At 38.9% G+C, this 27,275-nt stretch overlaps 1 protein-coding gene, 1 long non-coding RNA gene, 9 other non-coding genes and 3 pseudogenes across 11 annotated transcripts in view; all 14 read left to right on the forward strand.

The window, feature by feature from the left end:
- LOC123861923 (uncharacterized) overlaps positions 1-9,541 on the forward strand; it is a 110,949-nt gene extending 101,408 nt beyond the window's left edge. Inside the window, exons 46-50 of the mRNA XM_064571586.1 lie at positions 3,999-4,083; positions 5,249-5,334; positions 5,818-5,901; positions 6,795-8,391; positions 9,423-9,541. Coding sequence (XP_064427656.1) covers positions 3,999-4,083; positions 5,249-5,334; positions 5,818-5,901; positions 6,795-6,870 — 331 coding nt within the window. The 3' untranslated portion in view covers positions 6,871-8,391; positions 9,423-9,541. The remainder of the gene's footprint in view (positions 1-3,998; positions 4,084-5,248; positions 5,335-5,817; positions 5,902-6,794; positions 8,392-9,422) is intronic.
- On the forward strand, positions 517-590 carry LOC123862730 (small nucleolar RNA SNORD113/SNORD114 family). The gene has a single exon (XR_006795403.1). It is a non-coding gene; the product is annotated as a small nucleolar RNA SNORD113/SNORD114 family (small nucleolar RNA).
- LOC123862709 (small nucleolar RNA SNORD113/SNORD114 family) lies at positions 1,581-1,651 on the forward strand (annotated as a pseudogene).
- LOC123862718 (small nucleolar RNA SNORD113/SNORD114 family) lies at positions 4,561-4,632 on the forward strand. The gene has a single exon (XR_006795392.1). It is a non-coding gene; the product is annotated as a small nucleolar RNA SNORD113/SNORD114 family (small nucleolar RNA).
- LOC123862692 (small nucleolar RNA SNORD113/SNORD114 family) lies at positions 6,229-6,300 on the forward strand. Its single transcript, XR_006795370.1, has one exon. It is a non-coding gene; the product is annotated as a small nucleolar RNA SNORD113/SNORD114 family (small nucleolar RNA).
- LOC123862727 (small nucleolar RNA SNORD113/SNORD114 family) lies at positions 7,193-7,264 on the forward strand. The gene has a single exon (XR_006795400.1). It is a non-coding gene; the product is annotated as a small nucleolar RNA SNORD113/SNORD114 family (small nucleolar RNA).
- On the forward strand, positions 7,741-7,814 carry LOC123862745 (small nucleolar RNA SNORD113/SNORD114 family). The gene has a single exon (XR_006795415.1). It is a non-coding gene; the product is annotated as a small nucleolar RNA SNORD113/SNORD114 family (small nucleolar RNA).
- On the forward strand, positions 8,929-8,997 carry LOC123862716 (small nucleolar RNA SNORD113/SNORD114 family; annotated as a pseudogene).
- Positions 9,542-10,893: 1,352 nt separating the features above from the next.
- LOC123862721 (small nucleolar RNA SNORD113/SNORD114 family) lies at positions 10,894-10,968 on the forward strand. Its single transcript, XR_006795395.1, has one exon. It is a non-coding gene; the product is annotated as a small nucleolar RNA SNORD113/SNORD114 family (small nucleolar RNA).
- Positions 10,969-13,576: 2,608 nt separating this feature from the next.
- LOC135361645 (uncharacterized) lies at positions 13,577-22,000 on the forward strand. The gene is made up of 6 exons (XR_010405326.1): positions 13,577-14,657; positions 15,529-15,619; positions 16,542-16,618; positions 17,839-17,890; positions 18,357-18,441; positions 20,055-22,000. It is a non-coding gene; the product is annotated as an uncharacterized LOC135361645 (long non-coding RNA).
- On the forward strand, positions 14,012-14,083 carry LOC123862696 (small nucleolar RNA SNORD113/SNORD114 family). The gene has a single exon (XR_006795374.1). It is a non-coding gene; the product is annotated as a small nucleolar RNA SNORD113/SNORD114 family (small nucleolar RNA).
- Positions 14,987-15,061, forward strand: LOC123862691 (small nucleolar RNA SNORD113/SNORD114 family). The gene has a single exon (XR_006795369.1). It is a non-coding gene; the product is annotated as a small nucleolar RNA SNORD113/SNORD114 family (small nucleolar RNA).
- LOC123862693 (small nucleolar RNA SNORD113/SNORD114 family) lies at positions 15,978-16,053 on the forward strand. Its single transcript, XR_006795371.1, has one exon. It is a non-coding gene; the product is annotated as a small nucleolar RNA SNORD113/SNORD114 family (small nucleolar RNA).
- Positions 17,403-17,484, forward strand: LOC123862743 (small nucleolar RNA SNORD113/SNORD114 family; annotated as a pseudogene).
- Positions 22,001-27,275: the final 5,275 nt, after the last annotated feature.

Consider the following 27,275-nt stretch of genomic DNA (forward strand, 5'->3'; position numbering starts at 1 on the left):
CATTAAGTTAATAAAGGCTTAAATGATTATATAAATGAATGGTGGGCTCCATGGATCAGCGGAAAGGCTCAGCCTTTCCATCCCCTTCTCTGTTTTGTCCTCTTCAGAACAGGTGCTTGAGCCGATTTTGTCTTCTGTGGGATCGGGATTGTCACGTGACATTCCTTTTGCGTTAGGAAAATGGAACAAGGAGAGTAATGGTCAAAAATTTTGTTTTGGTTTGGGTCATTTGTGTTCATGGAATTATTAAAAAGTAAGAGTATAATAAAAAGGTTCACTATGGCTAACTGATAAATATGATATAAAACATTATATTCATTAATTTATTACATAGCATTGAGATTGATTAATGAAGGAAATATAACCTATGTTCGCAATGATTCTAAGTTAGAAGTTAAGGGCATTCAAGCATCTTATTCTTCAGTTTTTGTGAATTATACTCATTTTAATATTTTCAATGAATTAATGATTTAATCAATACAAGTATAGAAAGGAATTAAGAAAAAGTGGGTCTCATGGACCAGTGATGATGACAGGTGATGGATGAGTCTTGGTCATGAGCAATATGTGTCTGGATATCTGAGGTCCAACATAATAAATAGTCTATTCCTTCTGTTCTATTTGATCCTGTACATGGATGTTAGGAACATAAAAAGATCAGATTCTTATTTTGAATTTTTAAATTTGGGTTTGTTATTATTAGTGGATCAATGATAGAACCATTAAAGAAATATATGTAATAGTTAAAAAATAGAGGGAGAAGAATTATCCAACTATGAACATATGGTGAGGCAACAAATAATATAATTGAAAATATTTATGTTCATTAAGAAATAAGTGGAGAAAGGGTGTTACTTCCTTAGCTAAGAGTTTATACAGGTGAGTCTAGTCTTTCTGACTCAGTGTCAAGTTTGAGGTTGTTCCTTTTGTTAAGAGAAAAATATATTAATATCATGAAAGTAGTGAGTAAATGAAATATGAAAAGCAAGGATCAGTGGAGATAAGGTCTTAACTTTCTTTTTTTTTTCATTGACTGTACTTCTCTGAACAGACACACTAAGCTGACTAAGCATTGTTTTATGGTGGTGAGCTCCACGATTGCGTCTGTATGTTAGAAACAGAGACCGATGTGAGTAGTAGTCAAGTTCTTGTCTTGGTTTCAGCTATGTTTTTTTTAAGGATATTTGGTATATTTTTAAAAGTGCTATATAGAGTCAAAGGTAGCCAACTGTGGCCTGGTGACAACTATTGAATTCCTATGAAACATTATATTGATTATTACATGCATGAAATTTAAGATAATTTTTTCCACATTTTATTTTTTATTTTATTTTATTTTTTTTATTATATCACAGCCTAGCTAGTAGCCAGTAGAGCATGAGACTCTTATTATATCACAGATGAAATTTGAGATAATTAATGAAAGAGATATATTGATATAAGAATGATTCTATACACAGCTTAGGGGTATCGTGACTCTTGCATTATTCTGAATAATAGGGTTTTAAATTATTGTTAGTGAATTAACGAGTTAGTCAATAAACAATGTAGAACTGAAGGAAGGAAAAGAGGGACAATATTGGATCAGTGATGACTGCTGGTGGCGTATGAATCGTATATGATGAATACTGTCTGCAACTCTGAGGTCCAACACACAAAAAAACGTAGCCTATTCCCATCGTTTGATGAGATCTTATATATAGATGTCAGGAATATGTGAGGATCTTGTTTTTAGTGTTGTGTTCATGCATTTTTATTCTATTATTATATTTGGATAAATGATTTATAAATAAATCTATAATCTATAATCTTGTTTTTGGTCTTTTATGTTGATACATTCTATTTTTTAAAATTGGATCAATGAAATAAGAAAAGAAAGAAAGAAAGAAAGAAAGAAAGAAAGAAAGAAAGAAAGAAAGAAAGAAAGAAAGAAAGAAGGAAGTACGAAGTGGGTGAAATATTGTCCAGTTACAAAAATATGTGGTTAGACAAGAAATACTGTTAGTATATTTTGAAAACAAATATCTATTAGGAAATATACGATATAATGGTGTTATTCTTTGAGTAACCGTCAGTGTTCATGCTGTTTCTCAGCTACAAGATTGATACTGTTTATTTTATTAAGAAAAATAAAATACACATTATCCCAATTCATTGCTTATTAAGGATGGACTGAATGAAAGGTGGAATGCAGGGACCAATGATCATAAGGTCTTAATTTTTTTTATCATCTACTCTGTGTTGTACTCCTTAGAATGGTCACCCTCCGCTGAGGTAGACATTCCACCATAGTCACGAGCTCTGTGGTTGCATCTATGTACTAAGAGCATGGAGAACAATGTGCGTAATAGTCAAAATTCTTTCCTTGATTTTGCGGTCCAGCAATTGCACTACTGGCTATTTACCCCAAGGATACAAAAGTAGGCATCCGAAAGGGTACGTGCACCCCGATGTTTATAGCAGCAATGTCCACAATAGCCAAACTGTGGAAAGAGCCAAGATGTCCATCAACAGATGAATGGATAAAGAAGATGTGGTATATATATACAATGGAATATTATGCAGCCATCAAAAGGAATGAGATCTTGCCATTTGCAACGACGTGGATGGAACTGGAGGGTATTATGTTGAGCGAAATAAGTCAAACAGAGAAAGACATGTATCATATGACCTCACTGATATGAGGAATTCTTAATCTCAGGAAACAAACTGAGGGTTACTGGAGTGGGGGGTGGGGTGGGAGGGATGGGGTGACTGGGTGATAGACACTGAGGAGGGTATGTGCTCTGGTAAGCGCTGTGAATTGTGCAAGACTGTTGAATCTCAGATCTGTACCTCAGAAACAAATAATGCAATATATGTTAAGAAAAAAAAAAGAAGAAGAAGAAGGTAGCAGGAGGGGAAGAATGAAGGGGGGGAATCAGAGGGGTAGATGAACCATGAAAGACGATGGATTCTGAAAAACAAACTGAGGGTTCTAGAGGGGAGGGGGGTGGGAGGATGGGTTAGCCTGGTGATGGGTATTGAGGAGGGCACATTCTGCATGGAGCACTGGGTGTTATGCACAAACAATGAATCATGGAACACTACATCTAAAACTAATGATGTAATGTATGGGGATTAACATAAGAATAAAAAAATAAAAATAAAAATATATGTATAAAAAAATAAAAAAAAAAGATTTTAGGTGCATGATTAATAATGTGATAGAAAGTTAAGGATCAAAACCATAGCCAGATAGTAAATTTGAGGCTAATATGAAGCATTATATTAATTAATCTATATAGGAAGCATTTTGGTTAATTAATGAAAGATATGTCAGTAGGAAGTCATTCTAAAGACAAATGTTGGAGATATTTAAAGCTCTTATTTCAAGTTTTTGTGGTCTCTAAGCATTTATTTTTTTGTTATTAGTTAATTGATGAATTAGTCAATAAAATCATGTAGACATTAATGACTATAATGAGGCCCAAATGTGACTGCTCATGTATGAATCTGGAACTCTGAGGCAAACATGGAAATTAATTAGTCTGTTCCCTCTTTTGGAACTGTTTCAGTGAAGAAATGTCTGGAATGTAAAATGATCATATTCTCATAGTGATTTTATGGACATAGATTTGTTGTTATTAATAGAATAATGATGGAACTATTAAACAAATACAAATAAATATGTAAAGAATAAGAGGGCGGAATATTGTCTAACTATTAAAGTTTGTGGAGAGGCAAGAGATATTAGTAATAACCATTGAAAACGGTGATACCCATTAAGAGATAAATGGACAAAGTTCGCACTTCTTTGAGGTCACATATACTCTGATAAGGAAGAGTGAATTTTATCCATTTTGGTAGTGAAATTGAGTTTTTCCTTTTGTAATATAAAAATATATACATATTAAAAAAAGAAAGAAATACTGACTATATGAAATATGGGGAGCAAGGATCAATGGCAATTAAGTCTCAGTTTTTTTCTATCACTTGCTCTGCTCTGTCACCCTCAGGATGGATGCACTGGAGCTGATTAAAGCATCTTCTATGGTCGTGAGCTCCTGGTTACCTCTATATAAGAAGAGGACAGAGGTTAATGTGAGAAATAGTTAAAATTCCTTTCTTGGTTTCCATGTGTTTTGTGTGTTTTTTTTTTACGTGGGCTCCACACGCAGTGTGGAGCCCAACATGGGGCTTGAACTCACAACCCTGAGGTCAAGACCTAAGCCAAGATCAAGAGTCAGATGCTTAACCAACTGAGCTGCTCAGGCCCCACTCCATGTATTTTTTTAAAGGTAGTTCACTGTATTATTAAAAAGTGTGAAATATAATTTAAAAAGGCAACTGTATCTCAGTGATAAATATGGAATATATGAAACATTGATTAATCCATGGGTAGAAAATTGAGGATAATTAATAAAAGAGATGCATTGATATAAGAATAATCTATGTGTAGGTTAGGGATACAAAGGCTCTTCTAGGGTTTTGTTTATCATAGCATTCAGAAAGTTATTATTAATGAATTAATGTTTTAATCAATAAATAGAAATGAATGATGAAATAAAAGGACAGTATTGGATCGATGATGACCACTGGTGGCGTATGAGTCGTATGTGATGAATACGTGTCTGGACATCTGAGGCCCAACACAAAAGAAATGTGATCTTTCTCGTCATACATTTATATTCTTTGTTAAAATTGGATCATTGAAATATCACCGTGGAAATAAGTTTTTCAAAAAGCTGAATTGTAGAAGCCATGTCCGATTTAAAAAATATGTGGGAGACAAGACATACTATTAATATATTTTGAAAACACTGAAGTCCAAAGAGAAATAAATGGTACCTGAATGTAACCTCTTTGGAGGACAAATTATAGACAATGTTTATGATCTGGGTCAGTGCAAAGTTCAAAGTAGGTTCATTTTCTTAAGACAAAAATGATGTAGGGGCTCCTGGGTGGCTCAGTCGTTAAGTGTCTGCCTTCGGCTCAGGTCATGATCCCAAGGTCCTGGGATTGAGCCCCTCATTGGGCTCCCTGCTCCACAGGAAGCTTGCTTCTTCCTCTCCCACTCCCCCTGCTTGTGTTCTCTCACTGTGTCTCTCTGTCAAATAAATAAATAAAATCTAAAAAAAAAAAAAGAAAAATGAAATAGACTTCAAATAATGATTGCCTAAATGCCTGACTAAATGAAAGATGTAAATCAAGGATAAATGGAATAATGTCTCCTCTTTTATCATCTGCTCTGCTCTGTACGCCTCAGAATGGACACACTCCAGCTGACTGTAATATTCTTCCAACTTCACGAGCCCTCTGGTTGCATCTATGCTTTAGGAGCATGACGACCACGTGAGTAATAGTCAAATTTCTTGTCTTGGCTTGAGTGGTTTGTTTAAGGCTATTTACTGTATTATTCAAAAGTATTCAAAAATACTATTAAAAATAGAAGATAAAATCTGCCAGTGTTATTTATTAGGTTGATATGAAGCATTATTTATCCATTTTATTTATTTTATATTTATATACTTCATTTTATTTACATATTTATATATATTATATTTTATAAATTTGTATTATATTGTAACTATATTTTAAAATATTTAATATTTTATTTACATATTTTATGTATTTAGTTATACATTCTATTATATACTTATATACATTTTATATATGTATAATATATAACATTTTTATTTATATATAAAATATATATTATACAAATAAAGATAAAAAATAAATATCTAAATCCTGAGCCTATGAAATAAAAAGCAAGACTCTATGGCAATTAAATCTCATTTTTTAAAATCACTTGCTCTGCTCTGTCCTCCTCAGAATGGATGCACTTGGTCTGATTTCATACCTTCACGGGCATGAGCTCTGTGGTTCCCTCTATGTAATTAGAAGATGCAGATTAAGGTGAGTAACAGTTGATGTTCTATTCTAGGTTAAGTGTTTTTTAAAGGTAATTCACTGTAGTATTTAAAAGTACAAAATGTACTTAAAGAGGGCAATGTATCTCAGTGATAAATATGGGATATATGAAAATTACATTAATTAATCCACATTTGGAAAACTGAGGATAATTAATGAAAGAGACACATTGATATGGGAATAATCTATGTAACAGATTAGGAATGCAATAACTCTTCTTGGGTTCTGGTGAATCATAGTGTTTAGAAATTATTAGTAGTGAATTAATTTAATCATTAAAGAGAAATGAATGAAGGAAAAGAGAGAGGGTATTGGATCGATGATGACCACTGGTGGCGTATGAGTCGTGTATGATGAATACGTGTCTGGAACTCTGAGGTCCAACAGAAGAAATCTAGTCTATTCCCATTTTTTGAAGATATCCTCTAGACACATATCAGGAATATACAAAGATCTTGTTTTTGGTCTTATAGTTCATGCACTTTCATGCTATTATTATAATTGGATCAATGAGAGAATCTATACATAAATATATAAATTGATATGAATGAGTGAAGTATTGTCCAATTATAAAAATATGTGATTATGCAAGAAATACTGTTCAGATCCTGTGAAAACACTGGGCTTCCATTGGAAGTAGATGGTACATGATTCTTGCATGTTTGGCTAAGAATGCCATGGATAGGATAAGTCATGGACAATGTTCGGATTCTGGGTTAGTAGTAAATTTTAAAGTTATTTGTTTTCTTAAGAGAAAAACAATATTTGTACCAAGTTAGTGATTACCTAAGTGCTTTACTAAATGAAAAGTGAAAAGCAACAATTACTGGAGAGAATATCTCACTTTTTTATCATCTGCTCTGCCTTGCACTCCTCAGAAGAGACACACTGGACCTGATCATGAACTCTAAGGCTGCAGTTCTGTTGCAGGAGTTTGGAGGCCAGTGTGAGTAATAATCAGAGTTCTTACCTTCATTCTGGTATTTTGCTTAAGGATATTCACTGTATTAGTAAAAAGTATGAACTATAATCAAAGAATGTGAACTGTCTCCTAGTAACAATTACGGGATTAATATGAAGTATTATTTTGATTAATACATATATGAAAAACTGAGGATAGTTAATGGCAGAGATATTGTGAAATGATTCTGGTCACACACTAGGGAGCTCAAGCCCTTGTTTTATTTTTAATAGTAGAGTTTAGAATTATAATTAGTGAATTAATGAGTTAATCGATAAACAATACAGAAATGAATGAAGAGAAATTGGTTTTCTTTGGATCAATGATAACTGTTGGTGTAGGAGTCACTCATGATGAATGATATGTGTCTGGACCGCTGAGGTCCAACACAGAGGAAATGTGAGGTTTGTTTTTTTTTTAATTGTCATCTGCTCTGATCTATACTCCTCAGAAGGAACCCACTTGAGATGATTAAAGCATCTTTCAAGGTCATGTGCTGTCCAGTTGCATCTATGTTGTTAGGAACATTGGAAAGACCAGTGTGAGTAATGTCAGCGTTTGAGCTTAGGTGGTTTGTTCAAGGGCACTCAGTGTATTATTCCAAATATTAAATATAATCAAAGAAGGCAAAATAGGCCAGTGTCAAATATCATACTGATATCAAACATTAAGTTGATGAATCCATAAATGTAAACCTTGAGGTCAGTTTTTGAAACAGAGTTAGTCTCTGGAAAAGATTGTAGGAAGAGATATTAAGGATATTAAGGGATCTTCTATTTATTTATTTTTAATTTTGTGTATTTATTAATTTTGTTAAGCCATAAACAATTGTTTATGAGGATGAAAAGAAAGAGGCCTAATCATGAGTCAGTCGTGATGAATGGTGGTGGATGAATCATGGACAATGAATATTATGTGTCTGGATAACGAGGTGCAACATAATACCAACATAGTGTATTCTGTTTATTTAATCCTATAGAAGGTGTCAGGAATATACCCAATGTAGGTATTGGGTTTATAGATTTAGATTATTATTGTTAATAGACTAATTATAGGACCATTAAAGAAATACAAATAATAAAGAAGAAAGGCCAAGGCATTGTTTAACTCTGAACATTTGTGGACAGGTATGAGCTATTATTGGTTCAATTGAAAACACTGAAACTCATTAAGGAATAAAGGGAACAAGAGTGTCATTTGAAAAAAAAAAAAGAAGAGTGTCATCTGTTTGACTAAGGATCGTATTAGCCCAGATAATTAAGAGTCAGTTTTTTTGTTGTTGTTGTTGTATGTCTGTTTCAAGTCTCCTGCTGTTGATTTTGTTAAGATAAAAGTATTTACATGAGGAATAATTTATAAATTCCTAAATGAGTGGGCAAAGATGTGGAAATCAAGGATCAATGCGAATAAGAATTTAACCTTTTTTTTCAAATCATCTCCTGTGCTTTGTCCTTCTCAGAATGGACACACTTGAGCTGATTCAAGCAGTACAACCTGGTGGCATAGAGACCAGTGTGAGTAATAAGAGTCAAAGTTTTCGTCTGGGTTTTAATGATTTTTTTTTTCATGGTATTCAATGTATTTTTTTTAAAGTGCCATATTTAATAAAGATGGTCACCTGTAGCCCAGTGACAAATATTGAAATGCCATGAAACATAAAAATGTAGGATATTTATTTATATATTTATTTTTAAAGATTTTATTTATTTATTTGAGAGAGAGAATGAGACAGAGAGAGAGAGCATGAGAGGGGGGAGGATCAGAGGGAGAAGCAGACTCCCCGCTGAGCAGGGAGTCCGATGCGGGACTCGATCCCGGGACTCCAGGATCATGACCTGAGCCAAAGGCAATCGCTCAACCAACTGAGCCACCCACGCGCCCCAAAATGTATGATATTTAAAGAGAGAGATATATTGATGTGAAAATAATTCTATACACAGAATAGGGATTTCAGGGTTGCTATTTTTTTTGATAATTGGGTTTTAGAATAATTAGTGAATCAACAAATTAGTCACTAAGTGCTGTAGAAATGAGGAAAACAGGTACAATATTGGATTGATGACCACTGGTGGCATATGAGTTGTGCACGATGAATATGTGTCTGGAACTCTGAGGTCCAACACAGATGGATTCTGGTCCATTGCCCCCATTTAAGTGATCTTTTAGACATGTGTCAGGAATATATAAGGATCTTCTTTTGGCCTTTACATTCAGGCATTTCTGTTATTATTATAATTAGTTCAATGAAATAATAAATATATAGAGAAAGATGAAGGTAGTGAAACTTTGTCCAGTTATTAAAATACGTGGTTAGGCAAGGAATACTATTACTGTATATTAAAAACAAATACCTATTTTGAAAGATACATATGCATCTATTCTTTGACTAAAGATGATATAGTTATTCATAAGTAATAGTCAATATTCATGTTTTCTGTCAAGGACGATGTCATTATTGTTCATTCACTGATTGAAAGGTGGAATACAGAGATGAATGAACATAAGATCTCAATCATTTTATATCTGCTCTGTCTATCCTCCTTAGAATGGTCACCCTCAGCTGATTGAAGCAATCCACCATAGCCATGAGTTTTGTGGTTGCATCTATGTGTGAAGAGCATGGAGCACAATGTGAGTAACAGTCAAAATTCTTTTCTTGGTTTTGTGGTTTTACAAAAAGGTTTTCACTGCATGATTAAAAAGTGTGAAATATGATCAGTGATCGGCCAAACATGCTTAAAAAAATACGATGTTAATATGAAGCATTAGTTAACTAATCTTTGTAGGAAATTTTTTTGTCAACTGTACTTCAATAAAAAAAAATCAATGGTACGATAAATAGAATGTAAATTGATAAATCTGAAGAGGGTAAAACACTTTATTGTTAACATATATAATAAGGAAATATAATTGGAGTGGAAAATAAAATGATCAAGTATATATGTCTCGAGTGAGAATGATAGTGGTAAGTAATAGGTATTGATTGAATCTATTAAAACTTTGACATTTAATTTAAGAGAAAAACAAATATTACCACTATTAAATGTCCAGATGACTATGCAAATGGAAACTATGAATCAATGGAGAAAAAATCTCAACCATTTTAGTCACATTTTCTGCTTAGTACTCTTCAGAATGGATGCTGGAACTGATTGCAGCTTCTGCCTCATTAAATAGTCATGGTGCCACTGTATGGAGAGGGACCAAAGTAAGTAATGGTCAAAGTTGAATGAATAATATGAGTGTGGGACTCGGAGGGCCAATACAAAAGGAATCTAGTCTATTCCCCGTATTTCAAGTCATACTCTAGGCATATTTCAGGATTATACAGTGATTTTTTTCTTGGTCTTTGTGTTCATGAATTATAAAAATATAATTATGAAAGAATCAATAGCAGAATAAGTTAGCACATGTATAAATGAATAAAGATGAAGAGGGTGAAGCATTTTTCATTACTAAAATATTTAGTCAGGAAAATGAATATTACTATCCACTGGAATGGATAATAAATGACCAACCAAATGAAGGTAAAAAGCAAGGGAGAATGGAGACAATTTCTCAATCTTGATATCATCTGCTCTGATGCTCTATACTTCTTAGAATGGTCACTCCTGACCTGATTTAAGGATTCTTCCAAGGTCACGAACTGTATGGTTGCATCTTTGTGTTAGGAGCATGGAGAACAATGTGAGTAATAGTCAAAGTTCTTGACTTAGTTTGATTCGTTTTTTTAAGAAAATTATTCACTGCATTATTAAACAGTATTGAATATAATCAAAGAAGGCCAACCATAGTGATATTTAATATCAGATTGATATGAAGTATTACATGTTTAGTCCATAAATGAAACATTGAGTTCAGTTAAATGAAAGAGATTTAGTCTTTATGTGAATGATTCTATAGGTGGATGTTATGGGATAATCAAGGACCTTATTCTTGTGTTTTTGTGATTTACATGCATTTCCTTATTAATTAGTTAATAAATAAATGTAGATGAGGATGAAGATGGGCAATTATGGTCCAGTGATGATAACTGGTGGCTTTTGAGTCATATGCAATGAATACCTCATATCTAGAACCCTGAGGTCCAACACAAAAAGACTAATCCATTCACCATATATTAAGACTGTAGATAGATTTCAGCATTCTACAGTGATCTTTTCCTTGGTCTTTGTGTTCATAAATTTTAAAAATATGATTATAAAAGAATCAATGGCAAGAATAAATTTGCAAATGTGTAAATGAATCAAGATGAAGAGGGTGAAACATTGTTCATTACTAAAATATATAGTCAGGAAAATGAATATTAATATTCACTGGAATGGATAATAAATGGACCAAGTGTATTACATCTTTGAGTAAGGGTGACATGGATGGTGACGGGTAGTAGTCAGTATCACCCTGAGTCAGTTGTGAGTTTGATGTTTATTGTACTGAGAGGAAAATAAATATCACTGTACATTAATAAACACTTAAATGACTATGTACGTGATCGATTTAAACTGTCGGTCAATGGGGAGAATGTCTCTCTCTTTTTTTTTTTATCATTGTGTCTTCTTGGTACTCTTCAGAATGGATGCACTGAGCTGATTTTAGCTTTTGCCATAGTTAAGATTATGTTGTCTCTGTGTCAGGAAAGAGAACAAAGTGAGTAATAGTCAAAGATCTTAGCTTGGTTTTAATCATTTGTTTGTTTTTGTTTTTGTTTTTTTTTTAATTTTATTTTATTATGTTATGTTAGTCACATACAATACATCATTAGTTTTTGATGTGGTGATCCGCGATTCATTGTTTTCATATAACACCCAGTGTTCCATGCAGTGCGTGCCCTCCTTAATACCCATCACCGATCTAACCCATTCCCCACCCCATTCCCCTCTAAAACCCTCAGTTTGTTTCCTGGAGTCCATAGTCTCTCATGGTTTGTCTCCCTCTCTGATTTCCCCCCCTTCATTTTTCCCTTCCTTCTCCTAACGTCCTCCATGCTATTCCTTATGTTCCACAAATAAGTGAAACCATATGATAATTGACTTTCTCTGCTTGACTTATTTCACTTAGCATAATCTCCTCCAGTCCCATCCATGTTGATGTAAAAGTTGGGTATTCATCCTTTCTGATGGCTGAGTAATATTCCTTTGTATATATGGACCATATCTTCTTTATCCATTCATCTGTTGAAAGACATCTCGGCTCTTTCCACAGTTTGACTATTGCGGACATTGCTGCTATGAACATTGGGGTGCACATGGCCCTTCTTTTCACTACATCTGTGTTTTTGGGGTAAATACACAGGAGTGCAATTACTGGGTCATAGGGTAGCTCTATTTTTAATTTTTTGAAGTACCTCCACACTGTTTTCCAAAGTGGCTGTACCAACTTTCCAAAGTGGCTGTACCAACTTGTGCCACTTCCCACCAAAAGTGTAAGAGGGTTCCCCTTTCTTCACAACCTCTACAACATTTGTTGTTTCTTGCCCTGTCAATTTTTGCTGTTTTAACTGGTGTAAGGTGGTATCTGACTGGTTTTGATTTGAATTTCCCTGATGGCTAATGATGATGAACATTTTTTCATGTGTCTGTTAGCCATTTGTATGTCTTCTTCAGAGAAGTGTTTGTTCATGTCTTCTGCCCATTTTTTGACTGGATTATTTTTTGGGTGTTGAGTTTGAGACGTTCTTTATTAATCATTTGTTTAAGAGTATTCTCAGCATTGTTAAAATGTATTAAACAGAACAAAAAAGTTATCCATGGCACAAAAATAGATATAATAGGAAACATTGTGTTTTGATGAATAAAAAAAAAAAACCAAAACAGGAAAATACATCGTATATAGTATATGGGAATGGATTCTATAGAACAGCATTAAGCACATTCAGCGATTTTGTGCTCATGTTTTCTTGAATAAATGTGTCTTTTATTAATATCTAAGAACTAATGATTTAATTGAGGACAAATGTAAAACGCATGAAGAAAGTGAGGGTCTCGCATGGACAGGTAATGATGATTGGTGGTGTATGAGTTGTGGATGAGCAATACGTGTGGGGTTCAACACAATACCTAGTCTATTTCCTGTTTGAAATGATCCAGTAGTCACATGTTAGGAATATATAGATATCATGTTCTCATTTTAGATTCATACATTTAGATTCACTATTACTAATGAATCGATGATAGAACCATCAAAGAAATATAAATAGATAAAGAAGAGGATGAAGTGCTTTTCAATTATAAACCTATGTGATGATCAGGCAAAAAATATTACTAAAAATTGAAAACACTGATGCTTATTAAGAAATAAATGGATTAAGAATATTATCTCTTTGGTTTACGATCATGTAGACACTGTTCAGTAAGAGTCAATTTTACTGTTCTATATCAGATCCAAGTTTGAGATTATTCCTTTTGTTAAGAGAAAAAAACATTTATGGAAAATTAATAAATATATCAATGAGTAACTGAAATGCAGAAATCAAGGATCAATGGAGATAAGATCTGCACTTTTTGTTTGTTTGTTTTGTTTTTTTAGTAATCACCTATTCTGCTCTGTATTCTTCAGAGCAGACCCAGTTGAGCTGATTTAACACTTTCCATGGTCACGAGCTCTATGGTTGCATATGTGTGCTAGGAGCATGGAGACCAATGTGAGTAGTAGTCAAAGTGTTTGTCTTGGTTTAGGTGGTTTTTTAAAGAGTATTCAATGTATTATTAAAAAGATGGCCAATTGTACAGTTGTGATAAATGTGAGATTGATTTTTTTTTAAAGATTTTATTTATTTGAGAGAGAGAGAGAGAGAGCACAAAGGGGAGAGGGTCCAAGGGAGAAGCAGACTCCCTGCAGAGCAGGGAGCCTGATGCGGGACTCGATCCTGGGACTCCAGGATTATGACCCGAGCCGAAGGCAGTAGCTTAACCAACAGAGCCACCCAGGCACTCTAAACGTGAGAATGAGATGGTGCATTACATTGATTATTACATATATGTAAAGCTGAGGTTAATTAATGAAAGTCCACTATACAGATTCGGGACATAAAAACTCTCCTTGGGTTTTTGTGAATTATAGTGATTACAGATTATTATTAATGAATTAATGATCAATAAACAAATGGAATTGAATGAAGAAAAAGAGGGACAATACTGGATCGATGATGACCACTGGTGGCGTATGAGTTATGTACGATGAATACGTGTCTGGAACTCTGAGGTCCAAAAGAAGAGAAATCTAGTCCATTCCCTTTTTTAAAAGCGATTCTACATACAGAGGTCAGGAATACACAGAGATCTTTTTGGCCTTTGTGCTCATGGTTTTTCATTCCATTATTATAATTGGATAAGTGAATTGAAAGAAAGAAAGAGAAAAAGAAAGAGAGAAAGATAAGTGGAGTGAACCGTTGTCCAATTATAAAAATCTGTGATCAGGCAAGAAATGCTGTGGATATATTTTCAAAACACTGAAGTTCAACAGCATATGACTGTTACTTCTTAGATTAGGGAGAGTATAGACAGTATAAATTATAGACAGTGTTTATGTTTTGGGTCAGTGGCAAATTCAAAATTGTTTTCTTAAGAGAAAATGAAATAAATACACTTGAAATTAATGATTGCACAAATGACTGTCTAAATTAAAGAAGAAAGGCAAGGATCAGTTGAGAGATGGCATAATTTTTTTTCATCATCTGTTCTGCTCTGTACTCCTCAGAATGGGCACACTTGAGCTGATGTCAGCATCTTTCATGGTCTTGAGCTCCTGGTTCCATGTATTTGTTAGAGGCATGGAGACCAAAGTGAGTAATAACGTTCTCATCTTGGTTTGTGTTCTTTTAGAGTATTCAATGTGTAACAAGCTTTGAAATATAATCAAATAAGGCCACATGTAGCCTAATAGTAAATACAGGGTAGATATGAAGCATTATATCAATGGGTGCATATATAAAAACCTGAAGATATTAATGAAAGAGATATATTGATATGACAATTGTTCTATATACAAATTAGAGATATCAGGGCTCTTTCTCAGTTTTTGTGAGTCATAGAGTTTGAAAGTATACTTAGTGAATTAATGAATTAATCAATAAATATCATAGAAATGAATGAAGAGAAAGTGGACTAATCTTGGATCAATGATGACGGCTGGTGGCGTATGAGTCATATACGATGAATGCTACGTGTCTGGAACTCTGAGGTCCAACCCAAAAGAAATCTAGTCCATTTTCTCTTTTTGAAATGATTCTATAAACAGATATCAGAAACATACAAGGATTTCGTTTTGGTCTTTGTGTTCATGTATATTCAAACTATTATTACAATTGGATCAATGAAAGAACATTGAAAATGTATAGGTAAAGATGAATAAGGTTAAGCATTGTCCAATTATAAAAATATATGGTAAGAGAAAAAATGCTGTTGATATATATTGAGAACTCTGATATTCACTAAGAAATAAATATTCTTTGATTAAGGATGATACAGACAGCATTGCCAATAGTCAGTGCTCAGGTTCTGTGTCAGTGGCAAGACCTACACTGTTTATTTAAGAGAAGATAAAAATGTTATCCCAAATGACTACCTAGATGACTGACTAAATAAAAAGTGGAATACAAGGGCTGATGCTGATAATTTCTCAAGCTTTCTTTATCTCCTCCTGTGTTCTGTAAGCCTTAGAACGGACACCCTTGAGCTGATGGAAGATCCTCCAGGGTCGTGAGCTCCATGGTTACATCTCTGCTTTAGGAGCATGGAGATCAATGTGAGTAATAGTCAAGGTTGTTGTCTTGGTTTCAGTGTTTGCTTGTTTTCTTTTTTTTTTTTTTTTTAAAGGCATTCACTGTATTATTTTAAAAATATGAAATATAATTTTGAAGGTTAACCATGGCCCCGGCATAAGTATGGGGTTGATGTGAAGCATTGTTTTGATTAATCCTTACATGCAACTTTGAAATAAAGTAATGAAAAAGGTGTATTACCATGAGTAATAGTTCTATAGACCGATGTTAGAGATATTTAAGGATCTTACCCTCATGTTTTAGGACTTCAGGTAGTTCTTTTATTATTATTGATGAATTAATAAAATTCATATAGACACAAATTAAAATGAGGGCCAAGTCTGGATCAATGATGACCACTGGTGGCGGTATGAGTCATGGATGATGACTACTACATGTCTGGAACTCTGAGGTCCAACACTAATACAAGAGAAATCTAGACTATTCCTCTGTTGAAACAAAATCCTATAGATAAATGTTAGAGATATGTAAGAATCTTTTGCTTCTAATTTTATGGCTCATAGATTATGATTATATTAATATCAAGGAGTCAATGGAAGGATCAATAAAAATATTTAAATGATTAAAGATGAATGGAGTGAGGCATATTCCAAATTGTGAAAAGATGTGATAAGGAGAACAATGCTATTAATATAATCTGGAATGCATAATAAGTAGACCAAAGGTATTACCTTGGATTACATAGCCATTGGTAAGTAATAATCAATGTTTTGTTCTGAATCAATGAATTAGAAGTTCAACATTTGTTTTAGTAAGAGAAAAGTAAGCAAATACCACAGTCAATTAATAAATATTAAATGGCTGAGTAAATGAAAGGTGGAATACAAAGGACCAATGGATAGAAGATCTCAAACTTTATTTTCTGCTTTCTCTTGTACTCCTCAGAATGGGCACTGCCACACCAATTCTGGCATTCTGCCATGGCCTCAATGGCTGTCTTAGGAGCATGGAGACCGGAGTGTGTGAGTAATAGTCAAAGTTCTTGTCTTGGTTTGGGCAATTTAAGAGAGGTGAATGCATTATTAAGAAGTAGGAAGTAGGGGGACGCCTGGGTAGCTCAGCCAGTTAAGCGCCTGCCTTAGGCTCAGGTCATGATCCCAGGGTCCTGGGATCGAGTCCTGCATCAGGCTCCTTGCTCAGTCGGGAGCCTGCTTCTCCCTCTGCCTGCCACTCCTCCTGCTTGTGCTTGCACTCTCTTGCTCTATCTCTCTGACAAATAAATAAAAAATCTTTAAGAAAAAAAAGTTTAAAAAAGAAGTAGGAAATAGGGGCACCTGAGGGGCTCAGTTGGTTAAGCGTCCAACTCTTGGTTTTGGCTCAGGTCATGATCTCTGGGTCATGAGATTGAGCCCCGAACTGGTCTCTGTGCTCAGGTGGGAATCTGCTTGAGATTCTCTCCCTCTCTCCCTTCACCTGCAAATGCTCTCTCTCTAAAATAAATAAATAAATCTTTATTTAATAAAAAAAAAACAAGTAGGAAATATAATCAAAAAGAGCCATACATGATCCAGTAATAAACATGGGACTGACATGAAACATTATGTTGCTATGTCCATACATGAAACACTGAGGCCAATTTAAGAAACAGATCTAATGTCTGTGAGAAATGATTTTATAGATAAATATTAGGGATGTTGAGGCTCTTATTCTGGGTTTTTTTGGATTTATGTATATTTCTTCATGAGTAAGTAGCAAATTAATGAATAAATCAATAGGCAAAATATAAATGAAAAGAATTCACAAACTCGGACCATTGACAGTTACTGGTAGTGTATGAATCAAGAATGATGAATAATATGTGTCTGGACATCTGTATGGAAGTGTTAAATCACTATATTGTACACCTGAAACTAATATTGCACCATATGTAACCAATTGGAATTTAATTAATTAATTTTTAAAAGATTTCATTTATTTGAGAGAGAGTGAGCAAGAGAAAGCGCACAAGCAGGGGGTGTGGTAGGCAGAGGATGAGGGAGAAGCAGACTTCCCGTTGGGCAGGGAGCCCGACATGGGGCTCGATCCCATGACCTGAGCTCAAGGCAGATGCTTAATCAACTGAGCCACCCAGGTGCCCCTAACCAATTGGAATTTAAATAAAAACTTAAAAAAATTAAATTTGAAAAAAGAATTCATATTCATTCCCCTCCCTTTATTTTCCCATCTACTTTCTACTCTGCAGAGTGGACACACTTGAGCTGATTCTATAATGATCAAGACCTTTATTGTTCAGTGTGAGTACTAGTCCCAATTCTTGCCTTTGTTGGGGCTATTTGTTGAGGGCATTCACAGTTGTCTGTATGATTAAAAAGTATGGAATATATTCAAAGAAGTCCACATAAGGACCAATGATGAGATTGTGTCACAAACCAAGGTTCATGATAAATCTGATTTAGCACAACACACACCCTTTTATAAAAGAAATTGTATCCTTTTAGCTCTGAGGGTATGGGACCCAGAGTCAATTGTCTACAGCCGTCCTCGTTCTTATGTTGGGTAGTTTATTTAATGGTGCTCATTATATTATTAAAATGGATGGATAACTTAATATATTAATTAATAAAATGGAGGTCCATTCATGAGCCAGATTTAAGAATATGGCATATATCACTGTTTATGAGAAATTTCTGTCATGATTCCCTCATGTTCAGTATTTAAACCCCGAATCTCGTTTGTCAACATCCTCTTTACATTCAGCAGGATGGATGCACCGTAGCTAATTAAATTACTCTCCAATCATGAAGATCTTTGCCTTATCCCTGTGGGAAGGAGCATATCATGCTACGTAAGTAACCAAGTTCTTGGTTTGGTGGTTAGTTTGTGGGTTTTCATTGTATCAGTTAAAAAAAAAGCTCCCATCTGTTACCATGCAACACTCTTACAATACCACTGACCATATTCCCAATGCTCTGCCTTTTATTCCTTTGACTTGTTCATTCCATAACTGGGGGTCTGTATCTCCCACCCCTCCACCCATTATACCCATCCCACCCCCGCACTTTAGGTGACCATCAGTATCTTCTCTCTATGTATAGGTCTGACTCTGATTTTTGTTTATTCTTTTGGTTTGCTTTTTAGATTCTACATATAAGTGAAAATATACGCTATTTGCCTTTCTTAAACTTGTTTTACTTAGCATCGTACCCTCTAAGAGTTGTTCAATCACTGTGTTATGCACTTGAAACTAATGTAACATGGTGTATTGGCTATACTCAAATAAAAGAAAAATATATGGAAAATGTAAACAAAAAGTGGAAGGAAATAAAACAAATATAAATAACTTTTAAAATGTCATGCATAGACCAATAATGTAAATATGTTACAAACCACAGTTTATAATTAATCCAATGTGGTACAAATGAAGTACAAGTAAAAAACCTAGCTTTTTTCATTCATTTCAAAACTTCGTCTCATTTTATGTTTGTCCCATTTATTATTTATTTAGTCCCTCTGATTAAACATTCCTCTCTTCATGAAGATCTAGGCTGTTACTCATTTCAGGGGTCAGTATTCTAGTTGTTGAATAGGATGGTGGGTTCATTGTTAGTCAGTGTAACACCAAAAAATGGTTCAATGTAACATCTGAAAGTTAAATGCAGAAGGGCCAGGCCTGGACCGATGATGTGAATGGAATGCATCTGAATGAAAATTATGATCAATCATTTTTTTGAACCACTGAGGTCCATTGCACAAAGAGAACTACTCTATGACTTTGCGGCGATGATCTCAGGAAATTTTAAGAATCTAGTTGAGAAGGGTTCATGGATATTGATTTTATATTATTAGTGAATTAAGGAATTGATCAATAAACAATTATATTCAAAGGTAAAGAAAAATAGAAATAGAAATAGAAAAAGACCAATTTAGGGGCACCTGTGTGGCTCAGTTGGTTAAGTGTTTGCCTTCAGCTTAGGTCATGATCACAGGGCCCTGGGATTGAACCCCGCATCGTTTCCCTATGTAGTGGGGGGAGTCTGCTTCTCCCTCTGCCCCTCCCCCTGCTTGTGTGCTCTCTCTCACTCACTCTCTCTCAAGTAAATAAATAAAATCTTTAAAAAAAGAAAGAAAAAGACCAATTTAAAGGATATGTTACAAAACAGGAAATACTACTAATTCAGTTCTGATATATTTTGGTCCATTAAGAAAAAAAATATATAGATTAAGGTTGTTACCACTTAGCATAAGAAGCAGCTAGACATAGGTATTTAATGGTCAGTGTTCTGCTCTTAGTTTGCAGTGGGTTCCTAGATGTTTGATTTATGAGGAAAGGAAAAATTAAAATTGAACAAATGGTTAACTAAATGAGTAAGTGCCAAGTATGAACCAGTGATGAGTATATTTTATTCTTTTTTTACATCTGCTTTGTACCCCTGAATGGCCACACATTGGCCATTTCAGTCATTATATTTAATGATGAAGATCCTGACTGACCGATGTGGCCAAGGACAGTATAGATTGGGGTAAGTAGTAGATTAAGTTTTTATTCTTGGTTTCGTCCTTTTATTCATGGATGATGACTGTATTGTTTAAAAAGAATAAATGGCTTCATGCAATCATAAATTGAAATCAATGAAGACCATTCATGGACAAATGATAAGAATTTATCCTGATAAGATCGTGCTTAATTCATTTTTCAAAACTGAAAAAAACAAAACAAAACAGATCTCCATTCAAAAAATAGATTTAGACTACTCTCTCTCTCAGATTAAGAAGATTATAGATCTTTGTTCAGTGAGAAATGGAATAAATGATGAATGAAATAGAGAATGATTGAATGACACAGTGAGGTAATGAATGACTGAGTCTTTGTGGAAACAAAAGGAAATCTATTGATGAAAATGTGAAGGAGTATGCAAATGTGTTAATAAATTAACAACGAGTTGAGTAAATGGATATGTGCATAAATGCATGTTGAATTAATTAATGAATTAATGCGTGGATGAGAGCACGTGTAAGTAAAAGTGTCAAAAGGATAATGAGTGAGTGATGAATGAATGAGTCCGTGAGTGAATGAGTGAAAGACTAGTTGCTCAAGGAGGACCAATAAGTGAAGGATGAGTGCACAAATGGATGCGAGAATGAATAAGTGAATCCCCGAATGAGCTCCTGAATTACTAGAGAATTGAAAATTAACTAGTAATGAGGGAATGAATGAACCGTGGGTCAATGTATGCATCAATGAGTGAATAAGTAACCAAATGAATTAAGTAATAAGCCAACAACTGAGTGGGTGAAGAAATTAATAAATCAATGAGAGAAGGAAAAAGTTGAATAATTTAACTAATGTGTAAATAAATAAGTCCACAAATGAGACAAATTAATGAGTGGATGCATTAGCAAGTGGATGGAGGAATGGAGTGGATATTAGAGTGAGTGAATAAAATAATGAATTAGTGAGTGAGTCAATGAGTCAGTGGATGGGAATGTAATCCAAGAACAACTTCACTGAATGAATGAGTAAAGGGGGGGGTCAAGAAAGGAGTGAGTGAGTCAGTGATCCATGTGTGAGGCAGAGCATGAGTGAGCTCACACTGGGATCCCTTCCCCGACCTCTCCAGAGAGAGCTCGCCACACCCCAACCTCACGGCATGCTGGGAATGCCAGTACGTTGTAAACAGCTTCACAGGAGCGCCCATGCTACTCCATCATGGGCATTGGTGTACATGTCATCACTAGATGGATGTGCCCCGAGAGCCAGGAACCGGGTCACATTCTTCTCTGGAGCCTAGGAGGCGCCCAGTAAATTATTGCTGAATGAATTAATGAAGAACTAAAAATACATGTGCTTTTGTGGAACCGGGATGGCCCTTCTCAGAATGGTCTGGGAACTGTGCTGTGGGGAAGTGTGCTGTGTGTCAGATGGTCTGTGGCATCCTCCTACGCAAGTGCAGATTCTCCCTTGGGTCTGGCTTCTAGGGTTCAGTGCCAGACAGTGAGACAGGATACTGGCAGTTCTGACTACCCTGGACCTTGGCCCATCCTTGGGCAACGTTGGCTTGCCATTGGGGAATCAAAGTCCTGGGTCTTCCCGAAAGCTGCCCTTGCGTCTGCCAAGACTGGAGGTCGAAAATAACCTGGTCTTGTTTTTATGCCTCCAGCAAGTGGGCCAGCTCCTTGCCCGTGCAAGCAAGCCGAGTTCCTCTGGTTGTCGTTGTAGGACTTTGGGTTAGACTTAAGGTGCCTCTGGACCTCCAGTCTCAGCATCATCCGCTCGATAAGGGTAACAGTTGTTATGGGAATTAACCTTGTCTAGCAGGAGCTTATTAGAATGTCCACACTATGGTACTTGGGAGGGAATAGAAGCCTCAGAAATCACCTAAAGTAGCTGTAATTGAATGGTTTCAACTGTACTTATTTGAAAACTCCCAAATGATACCCAACTAATACCCAGATTCCCTGTCCCAGAAGAATGGCGAGTCCAACGAAGTTCTGGAAGAATGCCAGTTTGGATGGGACCGGCTGGCCCAGACCATGCACCTTTAAGGCAGCAGAACATGCCATTCTGCCAGGGACAGATGACAAGAAAAGTAAGTTGGCAACACCTTTGCCCTATGTGGGGTATTTGCCCAAGACCCACCCTCCGTCCCCTCTGCCCCCAATATTACATCCTCCCTCCCTCCTGCAATTATATGTTGTAATTTTATACCCACTTTATGGCTGACACTGACCACTCCTCTTCCTCTCCTGTCTTGCTGGCTCCTGACCCTGGATTCCATCTCTCACTCCTGATTTTGTGTCCTTTGGACTTGGTGATGGAACTTGGTCATTTGGCTTGGAATATGGCTTCCTCCTTCCTGACGATTTGATTTCAGCTCAAATCACTGGCCTTTCTACTTCAGAGTGAATCAGGTAGAGCCCCCCCCCCATTCTCAGTTGTGGACATGTGGGACCCTAATTTTGAGTCTTCTGGGCAGTGAGCACTCCGGACCCCCTGAATTCTGAGGGTGGGCAGCAGGATCAACATTGGTGGCTTTTGGCTAGAATCAAAGGTGTGACTGGCACATGTGTGTGGACGTAGGAGACAGGACTTACGTGCTCCCATTCCCCAGGATTGCTGGGTAAACCAGCTGTCTGGATCTCACAGTGGTCAGCAACTTCCAGTAGATTCTTGTCTGTGCTTCCAGCGGTTGCTCAGCTTTGTGCTAAGCCTCACCGCCCCGCCGCCAACCCAACCTGTCTCACACTCATGTAGCCCCTTGTCTTCCTTCCTGGCTCCCCACATCCCTTTGTCTAGATTCGTCCTGTCCTCCTCACTGGTGCATCCTGACACCCCTGACAGACCTGTGTTACAGTGTTCATTAGGACCTGCTGGTTTCTTCCGAAGGGAATGTACTCCTTGAGGACAGAGTCTTCTCTTTGTGTTATGTAGTCCACTAGAAGGTCGAGACTTGAAAAAAATGGTGACTTAATCATCCATTCTTTCCTTTGTTCAAAAAATATTAGGCTCTTTCTGTGGCTCCAGAGGCTGCGTATAAATAGCAAGAAACCAGCCATATCCTCTGTCTGCCCTTGTGGAGCTCCAAGGCTTGGGAGCTAGATTTTAAACAAACTCTCACAGCAAAATTACTTAATTACACTCGTGATGAGTTTTATGAAGCCGAGGTGCTGGGGGCTTGGTTGACCTGCCGCCTGGGCCGGGCTGGCCTGGCCCTCACGATAAGCTCTCTCTGCTTCTCTTCTCTGTTTGGGGGTGCAGTCTCAAAGGACAAGGCCAGAGGCGTGGGGGTCCTTGGACGTCCTTGGAGGACAGAGGAGTGAGTGGGTTGTAGGGTTTGTGTAGCGGTTGTGTGGTTATTACCTGGGCAGTGGCCACCAGCCAAACACCGCGTCTCACGCAAGCCCTGTGCTTGTTAACGACCGCTCTGCTGAGTGTCAGGGTTTGATCTGCCCGTCAGTTTTCAAGGTTTTCTCTTACATGTGCTGCCAGATGACAGACTGAGGGTCCGGTGGAATATGTGTTGACCTCTTCTCCCTCCACCACATTTCATTCTGAGTTTCTTAAAATGGCCCTTGTGTCGCTAGCTTCCCTGTGATGTTCTAGAGCACACCTGGTGTGGCCTGTTTCAGCCACCTTGGCCCACGCCTCCCTCCCTCTGCCTCCGACTTCGGTCCCGCCCCGTCAGCATGTCTTCAGGGAATGCCCAGGCTACCTCTGTCATCCCCTCCCCGACACCAGTCCAGACTTCCCTCATCTTGGGCTGGCGTCAGCTTCTGGACTGGTCTTTTTGCCCCTCCTCCAGTTTGTTCTCCTCACTGTGGTCTGTACAGTCTATCTAGAATTTTCTAGAATGCATGAGAAAGGGTCCCATGCTCCCTAGAGCCCTCTTGTGAGTTCCAGAAGCCCCATGGGGAAGCCCAAGCTCCTTGTCTTCCCGCTCAGGTTCTTTGTGACTTGGCCTCTCGCCCTGGCTCCTACCACACACTCCTGGCCCTGTGTGTTGCCCTGCAGACCCTCCCTGAGTCTGTGCATTTGCGTCTCCGTGCCTTTGCACACGTTCCTGCTCTGACCCTGTCCTCCCACGGAGCAGTAGCAGGACGGCTTGTCCTGCTTCCCCCTGGTCGGTTGGGTCACCTCACATTTGGACTGTTGCACGGCCATGAATTTGACCTCCATTCAGAAACCTCTCCTGTGCTTGGTGTCTGCCTTCCCAGCCCGGTGGTGGGTGCTGGGTCTTGGGTGTTTTGGATCCCCCTCTGTCTAGGACAGAACCTGGTGGTCCATCCATCAGAAGCTGGTTGAATGAGACAGTGAATGGATGCACACAAGAACGATTGTGAGGCCGTTCTGGAGGCAGATTCTATCCCTGGCAGAGAACTGGGATCCTTGGCACTGGGGAATAGCACCTCCTCATTACTGAGGCCTGTCCTCTTCTCCAGCCAACTCTATTTTGCCTTCCGCCTGCGACTCATTAAGAGATATGTAACCTTAATCCTTGAAATTGCCTGGGATGGGGCGTGTTTTCACTCAAGGACGTGAATGTGGAGATTTTATTCCTCCTTAAATAAATCTCACTCCCCCAGGAAGTTTGGACAGGATGTGGGCAATCGGACCAGGGCTTGAAACTGAACATTTTGCAAAAGGCTCATTTCAAAATTTGGCCAGAGCCGAGTCTGGTTTGCGGGGGTCGCTGGGGCCTCCTCGCAAAGAAGGGAAGCGAAGATTGAAAACAAACCTTCAGCTGTCACTGAGTAGGCTGATGGTCTGCAAGACAGAATTCCGCGGTTCGGTTTTGCTTCTCTAATGAAACCGGAGTGAGCTCACTCAGCCCCATCAGCTCTTCCTCCAAGCCTCTGGCGGAGGTCTCAAACCCTCCCGGGTCCGGAGCGGAGACGGAGTTGGTCCTGAAATGGATGGGACAAGTATGTGGCACTGGGATGCTCAGGGGCAGGCTCAGCTTAGGGCTTGCCCTTCCCCTGGGGGGCGGGCCCAGGTGGGGCTGAGGACCAGAGCCTGTGGGTCCTGACACTGAGGAGAAGAGTAATAGCATTATATTATGCCAAAAGTTTCCCCGTTTCCTCCAGAGACAGGTGACATCAATTGGGGATGGGGAGGGCAGCCATGACTCCATGCCTCCATGCTAGGACTCCTCCCAGTGCACTCCTGCCTCCCAGAATGGAGGCTGAGGGGCTGGTGCCCCAGGGTCACAGGTGCGGCAGGCCCCGGGTGGAAGCGGAGGGATGCAGGGACACATAGACAGGCCCGGAGGACGGTTCTCCGTGTTCGAGCCCTTGTGACTGGCTGTCCCACTGTCCCTGCTGAGCTGTGAGTGCAGCCAGGCCCAGGACTGGCCTCTAGGACAGGGCGATTCGTGGCCTCTCATTCTCTTTTGACATTTTTTTCTTTTTCTGCCAGGAAAGAGCAGTTTGTGTCTTCAGAGTCACCGGAACGCTCCACGTTCTGTGCTCCTGCGCTGTGTGAGAGAGAAGTAAGTTTCCTTCATTTATCCTGCAGAAATCTTGCTGTGTGCTGTGCCCCGTGGAGCTCCCACCTGAGCTGGGCCTCACAGTGGGTGCCCCCCCACCCCCCGCTGTGCCCCCCGAGCCCGAGGGTGCTGCCCATTCGCCCCCCCCACCCCCTCCACCAGCCTGCCATGCTCGCTGGGCCTCAGCCGTCACTTGGGACCTTCACAAAGGGTGACGTTTCCCTCTTCTATGTGAGACTTGGGTTGGAGCCAACGGCCGCCCAGCCTCAGTGTCCCCATCTGTTAACACAGGAGAAGGATGATGGCAAGAGTCTCTGCCATCACCATTTTGCCTGTCCTGTTGGGGGGCGGGGTGGGGAAAAAGATGGCTCTCCCTTGGTCTCTGGTCCCAGCCCTCCTCCTCGCTGTCCTCCAGGCCCTTGATCTTCACTGGTCACTTTGGGGCCGGTTTGTTATATTTTCTTTTCCCTCGGATCAACGTGATAAAATAAGAGACAGTCCTGCTCGCTTGGCAGGGTCCGGACCCTGTCCCCGGCAGATGTTGCCGGGATCAGCAGGAACCGGTGGCCCCCGCCATCCGGGGCTGCTGGCGACTGTCCAGAGGGAACAAAGGCAGGCCTGGGCACATGTGTCCCCCTTTCCTAAGCTGTCCCCTCCCCTCCGCTGCCCCGGCTGCCACTGGGATTCTGGCCTCATTTACTAATAGCCCCCCATGGGGTTCTCTGCAGAACCCCCAGGCCAGAGTTCAGACATTTTTAAAGGGGCATTTGTCCAACCCCCTATGCCCCTGGGGCCCCTGCTGCTTCCCTGCAACTCTGGGCTCCTGCCCCTCGTGCCTATGCATACCCTTGGCACTGACCCTCCTCTCGCCGCCCCCCCCAAAACCCCACTGCTCCACAGGTCACCTATCCAAATATTTAGTCCCCTGGTGAGCCATGCGCCCACATTCCTTGGTTTGGCTGTTTGTGCAGCTGGTGGGCACTCATCGGCCTCTGGAAGGCCGTACTTGGAATGTGGGGGAGGTCACCAAAGATGGAAGATTCCCTTCGAGCCTCAGAAGATGGTGGGGGTGGCCCGGGACCCTCTGGTTTGAGTCCTTCGCTTTGTGGGTCTCCTGGCTGCTTCTCCCAGGGCTCTTTCTCGTCAGCCACCCCTTCCCAGGGACTATGCTGTGTGCAGGCTCGGGTTCCTACCTGGAGGAGGAAGGGGCAGAATAGAGGCTGGGACGGGCTGGAAGATGAGGCCTCGCAGCATGATGGCTGTTCCCTGGGGTGCAGCGGGGCACAAAGGAAAGGGGTTGGGGAGCTAGAAAGCACTGGGCAGGTATTGGTGAAAGAAGGGAGGGAGAGGCTCTTCAGGGTGTAGCTCCCAGGGGGTGTGTCCCTCCCTTACTCTCGCCCCTCCCCTTGCAGAGCTGGCTCCAGTCGGTAGGTGCTTCTTGCTCTTCACTAACACCCCTGCTGCTGTGGAGGGTACATCATCGCCCTCCCCCATTGCAGAGAAGGAAACTGAGGCTCAGATGAGTGCAGTGAGCTCAGCTGTGTCCCCAAGTCTAGCACAGCAGTCCCCATCCTAGTTGCCTCCCCCGAATGCACAGGGCTGAGAGGGGCAGCAGAGGGGTGCCCTGAACACAGAGTGCAGAAGTCTGTTGCTCCCCCTGGGAGACTGGTGGCACCGTCCTCCTTTGTGCCAGGGG

Source organism: Mirounga angustirostris, unplaced genomic scaffold, assembly GCF_029215605.1.
Source record: "Mirounga angustirostris isolate CCGP_5_RB_7025 unplaced genomic scaffold, mMirAng1.0.hap1 SCAF_9, whole genome shotgun sequence".
Classification (NCBI taxonomy): domain Eukaryota; kingdom Metazoa; phylum Chordata; class Mammalia; order Carnivora; family Phocidae; genus Mirounga; species Mirounga angustirostris.